This window comes from Triticum aestivum, chromosome 7B, assembly GCF_018294505.1.
Source record: "Triticum aestivum cultivar Chinese Spring chromosome 7B, IWGSC CS RefSeq v2.1, whole genome shotgun sequence".
Taxonomy (NCBI): domain Eukaryota; kingdom Viridiplantae; phylum Streptophyta; class Magnoliopsida; order Poales; family Poaceae; genus Triticum; species Triticum aestivum.
Window position 1 is genome coordinate 712,582,713 of NC_057813.1, and position 16,989 is coordinate 712,599,701.

General features: G+C 43.5%; 2 protein-coding genes across 2 annotated transcripts; both read right to left on the reverse strand.

Moving 5' to 3' along the window:
* Positions 1-1,674: 1,674 nt before the first annotated feature.
* Positions 1,675-2,738, reverse strand: LOC123162535 (uncharacterized). The gene is made up of 2 exons (XM_044580313.1): positions 2,209-2,738; positions 1,675-2,134 (listed from the first exon to the last, which is right to left on the reverse strand). Exons 1-2 carry the CDS (start codon positions 2,644-2,646, stop codon positions 1,829-1,831), a joined length of 744 nt encoding a protein of 247 aa, XP_044436248.1. The 5' UTR covers positions 2,647-2,738; the 3' UTR covers positions 1,675-1,828.
* A 1,493-nt stretch (positions 2,739-4,231) lies between these two features.
* On the reverse strand, positions 4,232-5,424 carry LOC123160852 (elastin-like). The gene has a single exon (XM_044578707.1). The coding sequence runs from the start codon at positions 5,260-5,262 to the stop codon at positions 4,336-4,338; it is 927 nt and encodes a 308-aa protein (XP_044434642.1). The 5' UTR covers positions 5,263-5,424; the 3' UTR covers positions 4,232-4,335.
* Positions 5,425-16,989: the final 11,565 nt, after the last annotated feature.

A 16,989-nucleotide genomic window follows, 5' to 3' on the forward strand; every position in this document is an offset into this window, starting at 1 on the left:
ACCCTGGCCCACCCAAAAACCTTCTCCCTCACCTGCACGCTTTTCTGCCCGAAGCCAGCTACTCAGCTCCAGAGCATCAGTGCCACATTCATGCCGGTCCAGAGCGGACGCGGCCTCTAACTCGAGCCGACATTGAAGTGGCGTGCCGCCCGCTACATATGTATTCTCTCCCCAATTACACGGCATCGGTCTGCCCGCCTACCTCCATTAAACTCGCTTTTGTTTCTTGTCAAAGTCGGTGTGGCCGAAAGAAACTGCTCACATAGTGGTTTTGTTTCATGTCCCTCTCGGCGGTGGTAGTGCGAGTGGTGTGGTGATGCGGTTTGTGGCGATGCTTCTTATATGCTTCTTTAAATTCCTATTAGGATCCTCGTCACAAGAGACCGAGTAGCGTTGCTTCTCCACTTGGTAGTTATTCCGGCCGATGAGGTGCAGGTAAGGCCCCTCGGGACCATGCTGCCTCATCTGCTTGGAGAGCAGCCTGTCGGGTGTACACCTGGTGGAGGACCTCTCAGAGCTGGTTGAGGCCTGCGACTGACTGAGAAGTGGAGGAGGGTTGTGTCTGTAGAGGCCGGAATGCGAGGAGCGAGAACAGTGCAGCCGCCATTGACGTTGTGGAAGAGGAAGAAGCTGAGTTGCCGATCCATTAATTTCTGATCAGCATATGTTTTCCCTTTCCTTTCTTCCATAGCAAAGACGCAAAAATAGCCCCCAGATAATGACTGACATAGCTAATGAATATAACTTCTGACTTTTTGATAAAAGACAATTGAATATAACTAGCCTACAACTGTAGACCCGAGTTGGTTATACCTGGCAACGGTGATGTTTTCCATTGTTACTTTGTTGAAGGCATTGCTTGGATACGCTTGGGTATGTTATTCAGGGCGAAAACCTAGATTTGGCTTGGTGGCTGGATCCGATGACGGTGGCGCTTGAGCGTCGTTCTCTTCATATAGGCGTTATTGTTGCAGTACCTCACTGTCCTTGTGGTGTCAAAGATGGTTTGTGCAGATATGGTCTTTGTTGTAGTTTGTTGATCGCTTCGTGGTTTTTTGCTCGCTTAGGCTAGCTTTAGTCTTGTATGACTTTGCGCTTTACCGGCCTATTTTCTGTGTGTGCGCGTTAGTGTTGGCTTTCTGCTCCTAAGTGTGCAGAGGCTGGGTGTGTACTCAATGTGCTTATATCTTCTTGATGCTTCATTTTGAGTCAATAAAAATCTACCATTTATCGAAAAAGCTGCAGTTAACTGCTAAAACAATTGCTCTGTTGAATGCTTGCACCAAACTAGACAAATTCTTGAAACCGAATCAAATCATAAGGAGTTGGTTGTCATGTCGACGCACATCATGAATCAACAAACTAGAGGATGAGAATCATGTCCATGGACAATCTTGGTTGGCATGCATGAACCCTGCGAAGAATGCAAGCAGCTGCTACAGTATCGTAACATGCTAAAGTAGTCGCCATATTTGTAAACACTGTGGTCACTGGAAAATAACACTTGAACTAAATAACTTTGTGCCAAACGCCCAATCCCACAGGCTAATGAATTTCAGACACATAACTAACCGTAGGTAATTTACAAAGTGTCTTTTTCCAATGGATATACTATATGCTAAACAGAAGGGCACAATCAAGATATTGCACAAATGAAAGGGCAACTAAGCTAAGGAAGCCTGTATAAGAAGGTTCAATTTTGTATCGCCAATTCGATCATTCAGCTTCCATTATGACAAGAAACTAGCGGGCGCAGACACAAATACAGCGGTAATAATTGAGATACATATGCCCAATCATGCCTTTTAAATTAATGGCATGTCTTTATCTAGAACATATACTCATCGGGGTTAATAATATAAAACACATGATTCCACAGAAGGATAGGCCCCGAAGATGTTGTATATTTTTGTGCATCCATTGTACTTGCAGATGCAGAGGCCTCATGTGTCAGCTTCACAATCATTCTTGTAAGCATTGGGGCACATTCAAATATCAGTTTTAAGAAATTAATCTCGTGTTTGCGTCCTTCGAATCCATAAATCTCCACTTCTTCGAGAGCAGTCAAGAAGATAGTCTGAGATCTCCGGTTTGTGGGCTCACAAGGACAATATGGTGGGTATCGATCTTCCCCCTAAAACCATAGTCTATATGTGAATTACTTATTATAATGCATAAGCGAGATATATAATCAGAGCAAAGAATTACCGTTGATCTCTGTAGGAAGATTTTAAGCCTCTGCACATCATTACGAATTCGGTCCATCCCAAAGAGATAAAAAACCAATGCTCCATAAACATGCCCGCTTGTTTTGAGATGTAACTCCAAAACAGAGAAGGCAACAACCATATGCTTCTCTATCTCCCGCGTAAACTTGACTGCTCCTTGTAAATTACGGGAATGCTGAAAAAACAATTTGGCAGGATATATAACATTCAAAAAATTTACTTTAGTCGTAGCTTGCATTAAATTGAGCAGGAGAAGGCACGCATGAATGTTGAGCGAAGGGGGTTGTCCTTGTTGTCTCTCTGCCGTCTGCAGCCTCAGCTGCTTGAGCCGCCAATGACCAAAGGCAACATACCCGCCGGTATATCGGCAGTACCAGGAGACCTTCTCCACCATTGGTGCCGAAACAGAGATATCCATGATGCCTGGTTTTACAGGACAAGCTCCTGCAGCGACGCCGAGTGTATAGTCTTCTTGGGCTTCTCCTCAAAGTTTCCATGATAGTTGCCATGTCCCTGTGTGTTTAGTAGGGTTATTGGGTAGCTTCATGTAATCTCGACTAAGTTTTTTTACCCAAAAAGTATTGAAATGCATTTCACTCAACAGAGATATCTGTTTCAAACATTGAAGAAGTCGTTAGATTTCACTTGTTTCAACAATAAACTTTACTTGTTTAAAAAAACTAATATTTCCAAATTGTTTCACTCATCTCAAAGAATATAATTTCACTAGTTCCAAAATAAGTATTACAAAAAATTTAAAATTTACAATTCACTGATTTGAAAAACTGATTTCACTCATTACAAAATATATCTCAAAAACTAATTTCACTTCGCATTTACCAAAAAAGTATGGAAATGCATTTCACTCGGCAGAGATATCTGTTTCAAACATTGAAATAGTCGTTAAACACCAAAAAGATATATTTCTCTTTTTTCAATTAACTTATTTCACTCATTTCAGAAAATACATTACAGTCGCTCAATTGAAATACAATATTTCACTTATTTCAAAAAACTGATTACACTCATTACAAAAGATAGATTTCACTAGTTTCAGAAAAATACATTACAATCACCCCATTGAAGACACGGTTTCAGAAGCTGAAATATGAAACTCACAGAGAAAACTATATTCAGAAAAGTGGTTTCAATCATTTTAATAACTGATTTCATTTTTTCAAAAAATGTAATTTGAAATGAGTGAAATTGGTATTTTGATATGATTGAAACAGTAAAAATTAAACTAGTTTAAATATATTCAAGATTGGTCTTATTCTAAAGATCTTATGTTCCGGAATTTGAATATATGAAATTTTTGAATAATAGAACATTATTGTAAAAAATATTGGCCATCTAAAAATGTAAACAAAAATAAAATGCATGAATTTGTTTGAGAGAGAGAGAGAGGAGAGATGCCGCATGCATGCGTACAATCCACCGCAAATAGTACTGCCTTTCCTGTCATCGGGCCTACTGATGTGACATTGATTTAGCCATATACAAATGATTAGCTGCCACAATACATGGGTATACATATGAATCAGTCCCACTTAGAATCAGATCACAAAGCAGCTGAACGGTGGATGCTATGCCAGTACATCCCAGCTCCGGTAAAAAAGAGTTTGCCCATATTCGCTCAGTCCAGACATATTTGTCAAAAAAATGGGTGTATATCTAGACGTATTTGAGTTCTACATGCATTCATTTCCGAGAAAATAATTCCGTTAGGAGGCACGGTCACCTAAGAAAAAGTCTCACCTTGTCGCGTCACTCTCCTCGGTCGTCATCAACTTGCTCCCATGGAAGTGGAACGCAAAGAAGAAACAAACAACAAACCATAGACTTGTGGTGGGAGCCGCCATTGCAAATTACACAAATGCAGACAAGAACAAATTCATTCAACCCGATTCTCATCCACATGCATGCATGCATGGATGGAGATTAGCTAAATTTATGCAATCAACAATCTTAATTTCATTTTCATGATACGCACAGACAGCACAAGAAAATAACATCTCTTCTTGTCTGTCAACTCTCCGGTCCGATCCGATCGGTCACCCTCACCCTCAACATCATGCACCCAAAACATAAAGATTCATCCATGTGCCTAGTAGTCGCCGCCGTACATGTCCTCCTCCACGCGCTCGGTCACGCGGTCCTCGATCTTGTGCTCCACGTAGCTCGCCCCGCCCGCCAGCGCCAGCCCGCCAAGCACGCCCGCCGCCGCGCCCACCGCCAGCCCGCCAGCCATGCCCATCCCCTTCTTCTTCTTCCCGCCGCTCTGGTCCAGGGCCACCCCCGTCGTGCCGTACCCCGCCGCCTGAGCTGGTTGCGCGGCGCCGTAAGCCGGAGCAGAGGAGCCGTACGCGCCTGCTCCCTGTGTCGGCGGTGCGGCGCCGTAGGGCTGTGGAGCAGAGCCGTACGATGCGGCAGCCTGGGGAGCCGGCTCCGTGGAGCCGTAGCCGGGGTACCCAGACGGAGGCGCCGCCGCGGCGCCGTACGCGCCAGCACCAGCGCCGTACCCACCACCATAGGCATCACGGGAGGATCCACCGCCGTAGGGGACGGCGGGCTGGGAGGAGCCGTACCCCGCGGGCGCCGGGTAGGACTCGTAGTACCTCGCCGGCTCCTTCACGGCGACGCGGACGTCAAGCTTCCCCTGGGGCCTACCGGACGGCCGCTTCAGCTTCTGGTTCCTGGACGCCTTGCTCCCGACGCCGGCGTCGTCGACGACGTCGCGGAGCGGGAGCCGGGCGGAGCCGACGAGCGGCTTGACGCCCTCGGCGGCGTTGGCGTGGACGACGTCGAGGTAGAGCACGGCGTCCTGGAGGCGGCTGGTGGGGGGCAGCGGGACGACGACCTTCTCGTCCCAGGCGGGGTTCTCGTTGTTGTCGAGGTCGACGCGGGTGGAGCAGCGGGCGCCGGCGTCGATCCAGAGCACGGCGTAGGGCTTGAGGTCGCCGTTGCGCCAGTTGACGTTCTTGGGGTCCCGGGCCGTGCCCACTGTCACCTCCACCTCATACCGCGAACCCATCTTGCTTAGGCTGGTGTTGGTTGCCCGGCGAGGCGGCGATGATCTGGTTGGTTGTGGTCGGGTGCGGTGGTCGATGGAAGCCGGTGGGCGGTGGCGACGGCATAAATAGGCGGCTCGGGCTGGGGGCGCACCGACCGGGGTGGTGTGGCGCAGCCCGTCATGTCTGATTGGAAAGTGGCCCCGGCGTCTTTGGTTTGGTAGGATATGAAGTATTCAATGCATTTTCTAGGTGCGGATGCATGCAACGCGGTTGGGTCAATGGTCTTATTACCTTTGTATTTGTATATACATTGTCATGACATATTGGCGCATCCTATCTCTATCTTTGGACTATCTAGAATTATTATTACTTAGCATCCAAGGGATTGCACAAGATATAATTAGGAGGTGCCATGCACAAATTAAAGAGCAGAATGAATGAGTAGCTACCCGATTTGGATCCTCCAAATTAACACTCAACACACATACTACTGGCATATCCTTATCTTTGTTTCTAAAATTATTATTACTTAGCCTCGAAGGGATTGCACAAGATTTATTTAGGATATATATCGGACGCGGATTTGGTGAACATGGTTTCACGCGTATCCCTTATGAGTAATAATCATAGATTTAGTAAAAGAGTAGTACAACTACTAGAATGAATGAATGGATGAATGAGTAGCTATTAGCTGAATTAGATTCTTCAAATTAAGTCTAGTTCGACGGGTGGAGAGTTTCCAACTTTGAGAAAATGAAAGCATTGCATGACCATTTCATTTCCCTTTTTCCAAAAACTTGCATTATGGAGTCAATCTTGATGACCCACTTCACTCACTGAAGTGGTGGGGACTTTGATGCCGCAGCGGGCCGAACAAGTTGATGACCATATCTATCTTGGCCGAGCCAGTTCACATGTAGGCCCGACACCCATTGGCCCGCACGCGCACACATACTCTCTCTCTCTCTCTCTCTCTCTCTCTCTCCGCGTGAATATAGATATCGACATGCCACATTATTATATGAAATTTGAAGTCGTGTACCCAAGAAACATAAGATGCAAGTTTAAGTCCCATCACTCACACCATTAAATATCAAATTATGAGTACCGAATATTCCACAACACCAAACTCGTGTGAAGTATATAAGAATAGTCAAATGCTCCATCCGCAAAGATCAAATGTTCTATAGGTGAGGGTGTAGTCGTCGAACTTCCTGGGGCGATGCGTGTACCATGTTGGAGACGGGCATGCTAGTATGCCACAATCTCGGAGTGTGTCCACCAGGATCTCGGGGACGGGTGCAGCATGCGCCGAATGAGTGGCAATACACAGAAAATAATGATGATATTGTTCCATCTCTAAACATTAGCTATGATTACTGGACTTTTTTTTCGAAAAATTGTCTTTAATATTATGCACTCTTCCCTGAAGATTATATGTTTTATAAGATAGATAACCTGAATGTGCTTTTTGTGAATGGAGCTAATAGGGTTCTCTCGCCTTTTGTGTTGTATCATTCTGATCATCCCACAACTCCTCGTTGCCCATCCTTAGCCTCGGTGCCGCCATCCTCTGAGCTCCCCGCCGCCATTTTTGAGCATCAGCTAGGTCACCATGGCACATTTGTGCCGCTTGGGGCCATCCTATAACCGCTTGTTCCTTGATTCCATGGAGCATGAGCGCCGCGAGCTTGCCTGCCTTAACCCCCCAGTGTGGGTAGATGTTGGAGGAGCTCACCGAGCTCTCCGACGAGGATGAGGAAATGTTTGACACCCAGGAGAGGCCCCTCCGACACCTACTTTTAATCAAAATGTAGCTAGTTTTTCTCGATGTGTAGAAGGGATGTTTAATTATGATCGTAGTAGCGTTTAATATATTTATGTTTAATGTTTAATTTGCAAATGATGTTTACGTATGCAATGAAGTATGTGTTATCTCTATATTTTATTTGATTTTGAAAAATATGGATATCAAATTTTGGTTATGCTATAAAAGAGAAAAAGTTTTTATTTACCTAATCTTGTCTCCCCTATACATTTTTTTTGCCTTTGAGGCTTCAATTGTACATGACGTGTAATGCAAGGCCCATTTTAAACACATCAATGAGAGAATTCATATGGAGCGGAATCAGCAGCCTCTTGCCATGTAAGTCGCCTATTGGTTGTAGTTGAAGTTCTGTCCAAAATAAAAATCATGAGGAGATCAACAAAAAACCTATCGAGATCGACGAGATCGGAAAAAAAAGTCGAAGGAGAGGTCACCGGAGGCAGAAAACCGACCTGACGTTCAAGCATGAGAAGCATGTGGTTGCCACTGCCAATAGAAAAGCTGAATAAATCTTTGTCCCGAGTGGGTAATGTTTGTTCTAGGGTTTCTCAAGACCTTTTTGGTTTCAATTAATCACAGGTTGAAATTTTTGAGTTTCTGGCGGCTTCGACTTTTCGTGATTTTTAGACTGGTGATGTCCATGTATCGCAGGGCAGCAGATGGCCATCCCTGATCAACACAAAAATGTCAGCTTTGGATTTATAGTAAACAAATTTATTTTTTATCAGCTACTAGTTGTTATTAGTTTATATTTATATTAGCACAAATGGCAACATATAGTGTTCCAAAATCGATATATTGTATTCGATATACAATTCTAATGTCTCAATTACAAATACACATGCATTAAGTTAAGCCATTATTTTACGGCGGAGTTTGTTTTATACGTTGTTTCATACGGGAATTTTTTTTCCAAACTCACATTGCCTCTAGATTAATTTATGTTGCTTATGTGTTCACATTTTTATATTTTAGTACCTTTAAAATCTTATAAAGATATTTAAAGGTATACCACAATGACGAGAGATCTATCTGGTGCTCGGGAGTGTCAAACAGACGAGCTTTCACGCAAGGCGCAACCTTAATGGGTTGGTCCATTCGGTGGCGTCATAGCGATACGCTTCTATAATCCCCAAAAAACTGATGCTCTATCCCATTCGGTGGCGTCATAGTGAGACCCTACTAAAATAACAAAAAAATGATGTTCTATGGAGAATCAATCTCGAACCGTGTTCTTTACCATTTGAGCTGCGAAGAGACCCTACTAAAATAACCCCCACGCAGGCGCGATAGTGACCCTACTAAAATAACCATTCTCGAACCATTCGGTGGCGTCATAGTGAGACCCTACTAAAATAACCCCCACGCAGGCGCGATAGAGAGTAAGTGTTCTTTACCATTTGAGCTGCGAAGTGTTCGTAATTAATAGGCCGCGCGCAGGCGCGGGCAGCGGGAGAGCAAGGTATCAAGGTTGACGGGGCAGCCCGAGAGGGACAACGTCCCGAGCGCGGGGAACTCGACTCCGGTCGGCACCCGGAGGAATAAGAAGCGCGAGTCCTACATGATCGAGGTGGCGCGTAGAAGCATGGCAGTCCGACATTGGTCGAAATGCACCGGACGTGGAAGACGAACTTCTCAGGTGCGAGACGAGCAGCGGCGCGCAACTGCTAATCGACCATAGCGGGGTTGCGCCAGCGTTCCTCTCGGATCTACCTCTGCGTGATGCGGATTTCAAGGAGGGAAACCGGAGGAGAACCGGTGTGGCCGAGTGCTGCTTCGAGAGAATGGAACGTGACGTTGTGGAAGGCAATATGGTGGAGCCGGGTCGAGAGGTCGCGCCACCGGCGGGAGAGGATACCGGTGCGCGCGGCCGGAGCGGCGCAGCGTAGGCCGGCTAGAACGAGGATGAGGAGGTCGTTAGGGAGGACGCTTATGCGGTCCTCTCTCTGCTGCTAGGAGGAACGCATGCTATGCCTTGGTCTCCACTCCATTGGAGCTTGGTGTCGAACTTGTCAATCGTCTTATTCCCGGGAGGGTTGATCGAGAAATCGTAGCCTGTCTCTGCCTCTCGGCCACTCCAGCTCCCCTAGGGCGTTGGTACGCCAGGGCTTAACAGTGACTAGTGGCTGGGGCGTGCCATTCGCACGCCTCCTGTGCGTTCATGTGCGCACTTATCTAGCTTACGCACGTCTGCGGGTCTAGGTTGATCATTGATGGCACTTATATATACAACAAAGTTGATTTGCAAACATGTGAATATGCTATCTTTGCTGAGGTTAACCTATAACCAATGGTAAACATGAATGCTAAATAGAATCTGTACCTTCTCATAAGCTATACAAATGAACAAGAAGCAGTACAAAGTTCAGTAAATATTTGAACTTTGATGGTCTATAAAAAAAGGGTCATGTTATACAAAAAAGAATAGTGTGCACTGATGCAACATAAATATTTCAAACTTAAATGCAAAGATTTTTAATAAGAAAGTTTTGACATTTAGAGGAAGGTCTAAGATACTTTTAATAAGACCCTGGCCGGTTCAGTTGTAACACCCACGAGTAGAAGAATGGCTCCCCCTGCTTCCGCATCTCAGCCCTTCTCATTCTTGGAGAGCCCCTTCCGACCTAAAATCACATGAACTATTAGCCCTGGTTCACGGACGAATATGGCATGAGAGAGATTTCTTGAGGAACAAACGAATTCCTGCAGGAAAAATCCATTTTCTGATTAGAAAATCATAGGATGGTCAACAAAATGATACATCCCATACAAAAATTACAAAATTGGCAAATAACCAAATCTACTTGGTACCGTGACGGCCTTGTCATGACATAGAAGTGCGGGCCAATCTTTACTTATGCACTACCTTATAGCTCTGTTCTTTAGCCTTTTCCAGTTCTCTGCTAAGATTTTATATGGTTGTTCAATATAAGTCAAGTTTTGATTGAAGTTATATTTCCTTATGTGGCAATGGCTCTTCCGGCGGTCTCAAACATTTCCTGAGATGTGAGACAAGGAATATACAATGAAACTAGGATAATTCTACTGGCAATTCCAATTCTTCGGCAACTGCCCCTTCCGATCCAAAATCCGAAAAGGTCCAATACGCCTAGGACTCAAAAGCATGTATTTGGACAAAACTTTATCATGTATTGGGGAAAAGCTAAACATATAGTATAAAAATGTTTTAGATGCATTCACAAAATGTACGTCTTGTATGGAAAAAGGTAGACATCAAAACGTATAAGCCGACTAGAACTTTTGTAATCCCGGGCCTCCGACATCCTTTATAAGCTAGGGCCAAACTAGTCAATAGGCATATGTGATCACATATTAGATCACTCTGAGAACCCCTCGATTTTACCTTGTACTCTGTACACAACATCGCAATACAACACGAGTACGAGTAGGGTATTACGACTACCATGAGAGCACAACCCTGGGTTAATCCGCTCTCTTTTTGATGTTTGTCTTGCACGTTCATCTAGTTATATATAACTAGTTCTACTTATCTAGTTTATTTTGTTCATAATAAAGTTTCTTTTATGGTTGTTCAATATAAATCAAGTCGGATTGAAGTTCAATTTCCTTATGCGGCAATGGCTCTTCCGCCAGTCACATTTCCTCAGTTGTATGACCTGGAATACATTTTGGACTTGGGATAATTCTGCCGGTAATTCCAATTTGTAGGCAACTGTCCCCTTTCGGCCCAAGATCCGAAAAGGTCCAATATACCTAGGACTCAAAAGCATGTGTTGGGGAAAATGTTTATCATGTATTTGGAAAATGCTAAACATATGTAAAAAGATGTTTTAGATGTATACAAAAAAATGTACAATTGTATGAAAAAAGGTAGACATCAAAAGTTATATTGAAAATAAATGTTGATCATGTGTTTAAAAAATGTTTAACGTGTATAAAAAATGTTTCTAACTTATAGAAAAATGTACAATGTGTATGAAAAATTTAGGCATGTGTTGTAATAAAAAAACACACACAAGAAAACTGAGAATGAAACAAAGAAAACCGAAGGAAAAAAACAAAAAAGGAAAACCTGAGAAAACCAAACATAACTGATGCAAAACGGTGAAAACCCGATAAAACAAAACAAGGGAAAAAAAAACTCGCGTAGCTATAGTATTTGGCTGATCTAATAGTACAGGTGATACATTGTTATCGCGGACCACAAGTGAGCCCTAGCGGATCCATTGATCGGCTGGAATCAAGTTCGTCCGCCGCTGCATTGATCCATTGGTACGTTCTCGCGTGCTCCCACGATGGAGTTGAGATCAGGGCGTCGCCTGCATTCCTCCAGGCAGCAGAGAAAGGACCGCATCAGCGCCCTCTCCGACGACCTGCTCCGCCTCGTCCTCGCCCGCCTCGGCTGCGTCCGCGCCGCCAAGTGCACCAGCGTGCTCTCCCGCCGGTGGCGCGGCCTCCTACTGCCAGGGCTCGTCTTCCGCGGCGTCGCGTTCCACAAGCTGGAAGCCGCGCTCGGCCGCTTATCTCCCGCTGTCTCCCTCCTCGAGATCCACGTCGCCAAGTGGGCCTGCCGCCTCCCTCCTGAGCAGCGCCGGGCCTCGCGCGTCAGCTCGCTCCTGCGCGCAGCCGCGCGTCTCGCGCCAGAGGATTTCGTCCTCGCTCTCCCTTGTGAATCAACACTATATACCCACCACGTTGAACTGCCATGTTTCCACCGTGCCATCTCGATTGTGCTGAACGCGCTCTTCTTCTTCAGGGTGCCGGCCGGTGTCGAGTTCCCCGTGCTCGAGACGCTGTCTCTCTCGGTCTGCATGATCGACATCAAAGGTTTGCTCCCACGCTGCCCACGCCTGCGCGTGCTCAGGCTCAAGCTGACCGCACATTGGTCTCATAGCACGGAGCTGAAGATCCACTTGGCGTCGCTACAGGAGCTTGTCGTGGAGAATGCATGGATCCGCAGTGTCGACATTGTTGCCCCCTTTCTTAAGCAAGTGACGATGTCCACAACCAATTACATTTTGCAGGACGTCTCCATCATGGCACCAATGATGGAGAAGGTGTCCTGGCAGTGCAGGTACACTAGGGTGCTTGGGAAAACTTGTTTTGGTCCTTGGTGCCTTGATAAGTTGCGGCTAGAGACGGCGGAGAGGCAGGGACAGCCCACTTCGCTGCACATTCATGCCTACACCAACAATGTGTGCCTCTTTTCCTTCTCAATTTACTGAAGTTGCTGGAGAGAGTTATTATATATGATATGTACCCTGACAAATTGTTTTTTTCAGAAATCGTATATTTTGCTTGTTGATGAGGACAACTGTAAGCAGGAGATTCAAAAGCATATGATTGCTGTATTCTCTGTTTTGGAGCTACATCTTGAAACAGTTGGGCACGTTTTCGGGGCATTTGTGTTTCATCTCCTTGGGATGGACCGGATTGGCAGTGCTATACACATGCTTAAGGTCGTCCTATGGAGATCAAAGGTAATTCCCTGTTTTACTGTATACTATATACATCTGATAATCAATCGTGTAGTTATTCTCAGTTTTTCCATTTAGGAGAAAGAAACGTGCATGGCTAATTGTCGACGTGATCCCCTGAACTGGACAACCAAAACTATCTCCTTGACTGCTCTTGAAGAAATGGAAATCGACGGCTTTGAAGGCGATGATCATGAGTTTGATTTCTTGAAGTTGGTATTCAAGTCTGCGCCAATTCTTGAAAGAGTTACTGTGAAGCTGTCACATGAGGGCTCATCAAGTAGTGACATATGCGTAAAACTATACGACATTTTCATGGCATATTCTTCCGTGGAATGTTGTGTTTATCTTTGCTCTGGTGAGTATATGTTCATGTGATTAACATGCTCCTCAAGAGTAACTATCTAACCCTTGTAAGTTTCTCCGATGACATGATTATCATGATTTAGATTGTTGTCATATATATGCATATAAACCGCAATACTAGCTCTTGTCAGGTTTCGTGCTAATTTGTGCACAAACCCTAATATCTTTATAAAATAGAATAGAAGCGGAACAATGTAGTGGGCGATAAATACTTTTATGGGCTTCCTTAACTTAGTTCCCCATTATGCAATTCACTCTGTTGATTTTATCCCCCTACTTTGCATCTATATTCAGTTGCAAAAATATAGTTTCTAGGTAATTAACAGTCTCATTTGAATTTTATTTTATTTTGGGTAGGGCACAAATTACTCAGCTCCAGATATAATATTTATTGCATTAGATATTCCTCATTTGAATCCTGGTGAGTATATGTTCTGCATGCATGATTAACATTTTGGTTGGCGGGTACTTTGTTATTTCTCTCTTTCATCAGCATGAATGGCAACGATATTTACTCATACAATGACTCTACATTTGCACGATGCAATACTGACCGGAGATGGTTTCAATTTGGATCCACTTGCAGGATTAACGCACGGCAGCCAACATTGTTTCTCGGCATGATTCTCCATTTGTGAATTCATGATGGGCACAAACAAGAAAATCATTCAGCGTTTTCACGAACTCCATATATGTGAGACAGTTGGAGGATATTTCTTTGTTATAACTCAGACAGACTTCAATGCAGCTATAGGCTCGGAGTATTGAACTCTAGCCTGGTTCCTATTTTGAAGATAAAACTGGGTGTTGTTGGGGCAGTGCACTGCAGCTATATACCAAGAGTATTACAATTATCCAAACGTCAAAGTTGTTGTGCTCAGTCTATCTTCAGTTGTCAAAGCGTCGAAGTTATTGTGCTCAAAGCCTCACACCATGTTCAATTTTCAAAGTTACTGTGCTTGACCTATGTCAGTTAGGTGCCCCAAGTTTTTCTGTTAGGTCTGTGGTTTCTATTGCTTTTCGCTGTTTCCTCGCATTTTGATATTTTGGAACAATTCATTTCATTTGACGTCTTGTGGTTCTTCTCCAAAAGTAGATTGATCAACAAAGAATATTCCCTTAAGCTTCATAGCTGTTCGCTTTAATATATGAGCTCTCTGGTTAGCTCACTATCTTAACTTGAGATGTTCCCTCTATTCCTATCTTCCAGAAACTAGAGCAAATTTTTTACACAGCATGAACATTTGCTAAATGTGTGGTCAACACTTTTAAAATATTAAATAAGTTATTTTCCACAATAATGTAAGTGGCTTCAATTTAGCCATCACTTTATATTCACTAGTGTATTTGGCTTCAGTTTGGTGTATAATTCGATTTAGCCATCACTCTGTTTTCACTAGCAAACACCAAGTCTTGAGTTGGTTGCACCACTCTCTCCACGTCCTACACACGTTCATCACTTGCACTTGCCAATGTATAATAAAGACCAATATGAATGTACTTGTCATTAATGCTTAGGAAAGTAGCTAATGCCTAAATGCGTAAGAAACAAAACATGACGGATTGGCACTAAATCTAACAATAGAAATTAGTTACCATCTCCTGTTGGAAATCACCCATCATATACAGCAAGAAATGTTTACTTTCATCCTCTGAATTTTTGTAGTTGTATTCATCCCGCAGCGTGCATCTTAGACATCATCTTAGCCTGGCCACCTTCAGCAATAAAAAGTGGAATGTGAAGACATGAAGAGATTTCATATACGACCTGTTGGATCAAGAGAAGGAGAGAGCAAAGCCGCACACCAACCAATCAACGGAGTATTACTGGCAAAGATCACAATGAAATGGAGGGTGACGAAGTCCAATATAAAACTACGTCCGAGATCACACTCAAAAATTAAGATATGGAACTCTCTCGTCGTTTGAAACTATAACCGTCTGAATAATTGTATTTATAACCTCATTAAGACACTAGTGCAGAATCGGCCTTTAGTGCCGGTTCGCCAACCGGCACTAAAGAGTGGGGACTATAGGTCCCCGGCCTTTAGTACCGGTTCGTCACGAACCGGCGCTAAAGTGCCATCACGTGGCACGAGCCAGGCCCGTTTGCGTGGAGGGCATTAGTACCGGTTGGTAACACCAACCGGTACTAAATGTTTGGGTGTTATTTTTTTAATTTTTGCTTTAATTTTGTGTTTTCAATTTGGCTTTATTTTCCATTTAATTCTTTTTTGTTTGCTGGTATTTCACGATACTACAAATTGTACACGTTATGCATATATATTAAATAAATTTTCTCATACGTAGAACCGCATATACATATACACATATATATATATATATATATATATATATATATATATATATATATAGGGAAAATACATCCTACCATATAGTGGTAGTTACCTCCACCCCTGTTGCCGTCCGATCTGACCCGAACGTGGCGTGATGATTAATGGGTTTGGGTGGAGTAATTTTCTCTCCACCCGATAAATCAACCAGTAATATTGTTCCGATTTTTATGCATGGCTACGGTATAACAACCTCACATCCAACAATAAAGCCAGTTTTAAAATCTGGTCGCCGGCGTGCAACCCGTCTCATCGGGACTCACCAGATTTTATTCGCCGGCCGCCGCCTAAATTCATACCCGATTGGATCTGGAGCATGGATGCATGATACTACAAGGTACTCATTTTGGGACGGGATCGGAGACACTTTTTGATTGGATTCTTATCTAATCAGAATTCTTTGCAATTTACAGCCATGCTACCTACTCCGTATGCCCCAGTCCCTTTGCTTGCATGTGAGCAGCAGCTGAAGATCCAGACGTGATGACGGGAATCAAGGCTGCTGGCAAGCTAATCACGCCACCACAAACGTAGGAAGCCCATCGTCGCATTGGCCGTTGGGTCGTATTCGCCGACGATTTGTCTGTCCGTTCGCTCCTGATTTGTTGCGCAACCGGCTGCCGTCAATGGCGCCATTGCGGCCGTCATCGATGGGCCGGCGACTCCTGCATCGATTCTATTTCTAGAATACGCAGCTCTCCTGTGTTTATTTCAAAAAACATTCTATTTCTAGAACGTGACCAGGCTATAACTACCTGTGACACCACCGTCGATGGAAATTTGCAAAGTTCTTATGTTATACTAGATCAGCGTATGTACATGCATGAGCATGCACCTCCACGAGTCCAAGAAGCTAGCTAGCACATACACTTTGCTTTTCTAGCGTGTATATATGGTTACTTGAAGATGTATATACTTTTTTAGGAGAAAGATGTATATACTTTTAATGCAAAAAAATTGCTAATTAGCTTGCAAAACTCGTCAGTTGCCATAATCCTAATTTTGGTACACTCCTAACTTGGATATACTCCATACTTTTTTTTGTGGGAACATACTCCATACTTCTTTTTGAGATACCCCATACTACATACTACGTACATCATAATTTTACATACATATACTACTTTTTTGCGAAAAACAAACATACTACTTTCATTATTAAATACCATATACTCCAACTTTTCTTATGAAAGGCCATATACTTTATACTTTTTTAAAAAGTAATATACTCCATACTATATACTCCATTTTTAAGCACAGATACAACATCAATGCATGGCCATAAACATTAGCAATGGGATAAAAGGAGTGCATGTGCGCAAGAGTATTAGACCTACAAACATATACAACATGCTTCCACTACTATAGTGCGAACAATTAGTGTCTCGCCATGGATATATATATACACACATACTCTAGTAATATACATATAAATTCACACTCATAATCACAAAGATACTATTTCCCAGTAATATACAACATTATATTATATTTCCATACAATATGCAGAGTACTACATATTACTCCCTCCGTCCGGAAATACTTGTCGAAAAAATGTATAAAAATGAATGTATCTAGAACTAAAATACATCTAGATACATCCATTCCTCCGACGAGTATTTCTGGACAGAGGGAGTATTTTGCAACTTGTATACTACAAGCTATATACTCTAGTCCGAAGTGTAAAAGTATATGCAGCACCTGTCACGCTAGCATGTCTCGATTCGTTTGGAATGCCAA

Coding starts and splice junctions, on each gene's coding strand:
- LOC123162535 (XM_044580313.1), bottom strand. CDS start 2,646: ATGGATATCTCTGTTTCGGCACCAATGGTGGAGAAGGTCTCCTGGTAC. Junction 2,135..2,208: donor TCTTCCTACAGAGATCAACG/GTAATTCTTTGC, acceptor CTATGGTTTTAG/GGGGAAGATCGATACCCACC.
- LOC123160852 (XM_044578707.1), bottom strand. CDS start 5,262: ATGGGTTCGCGGTATGAGGTGGAGGTGACAGTGGGCACGGCCCGGGAC.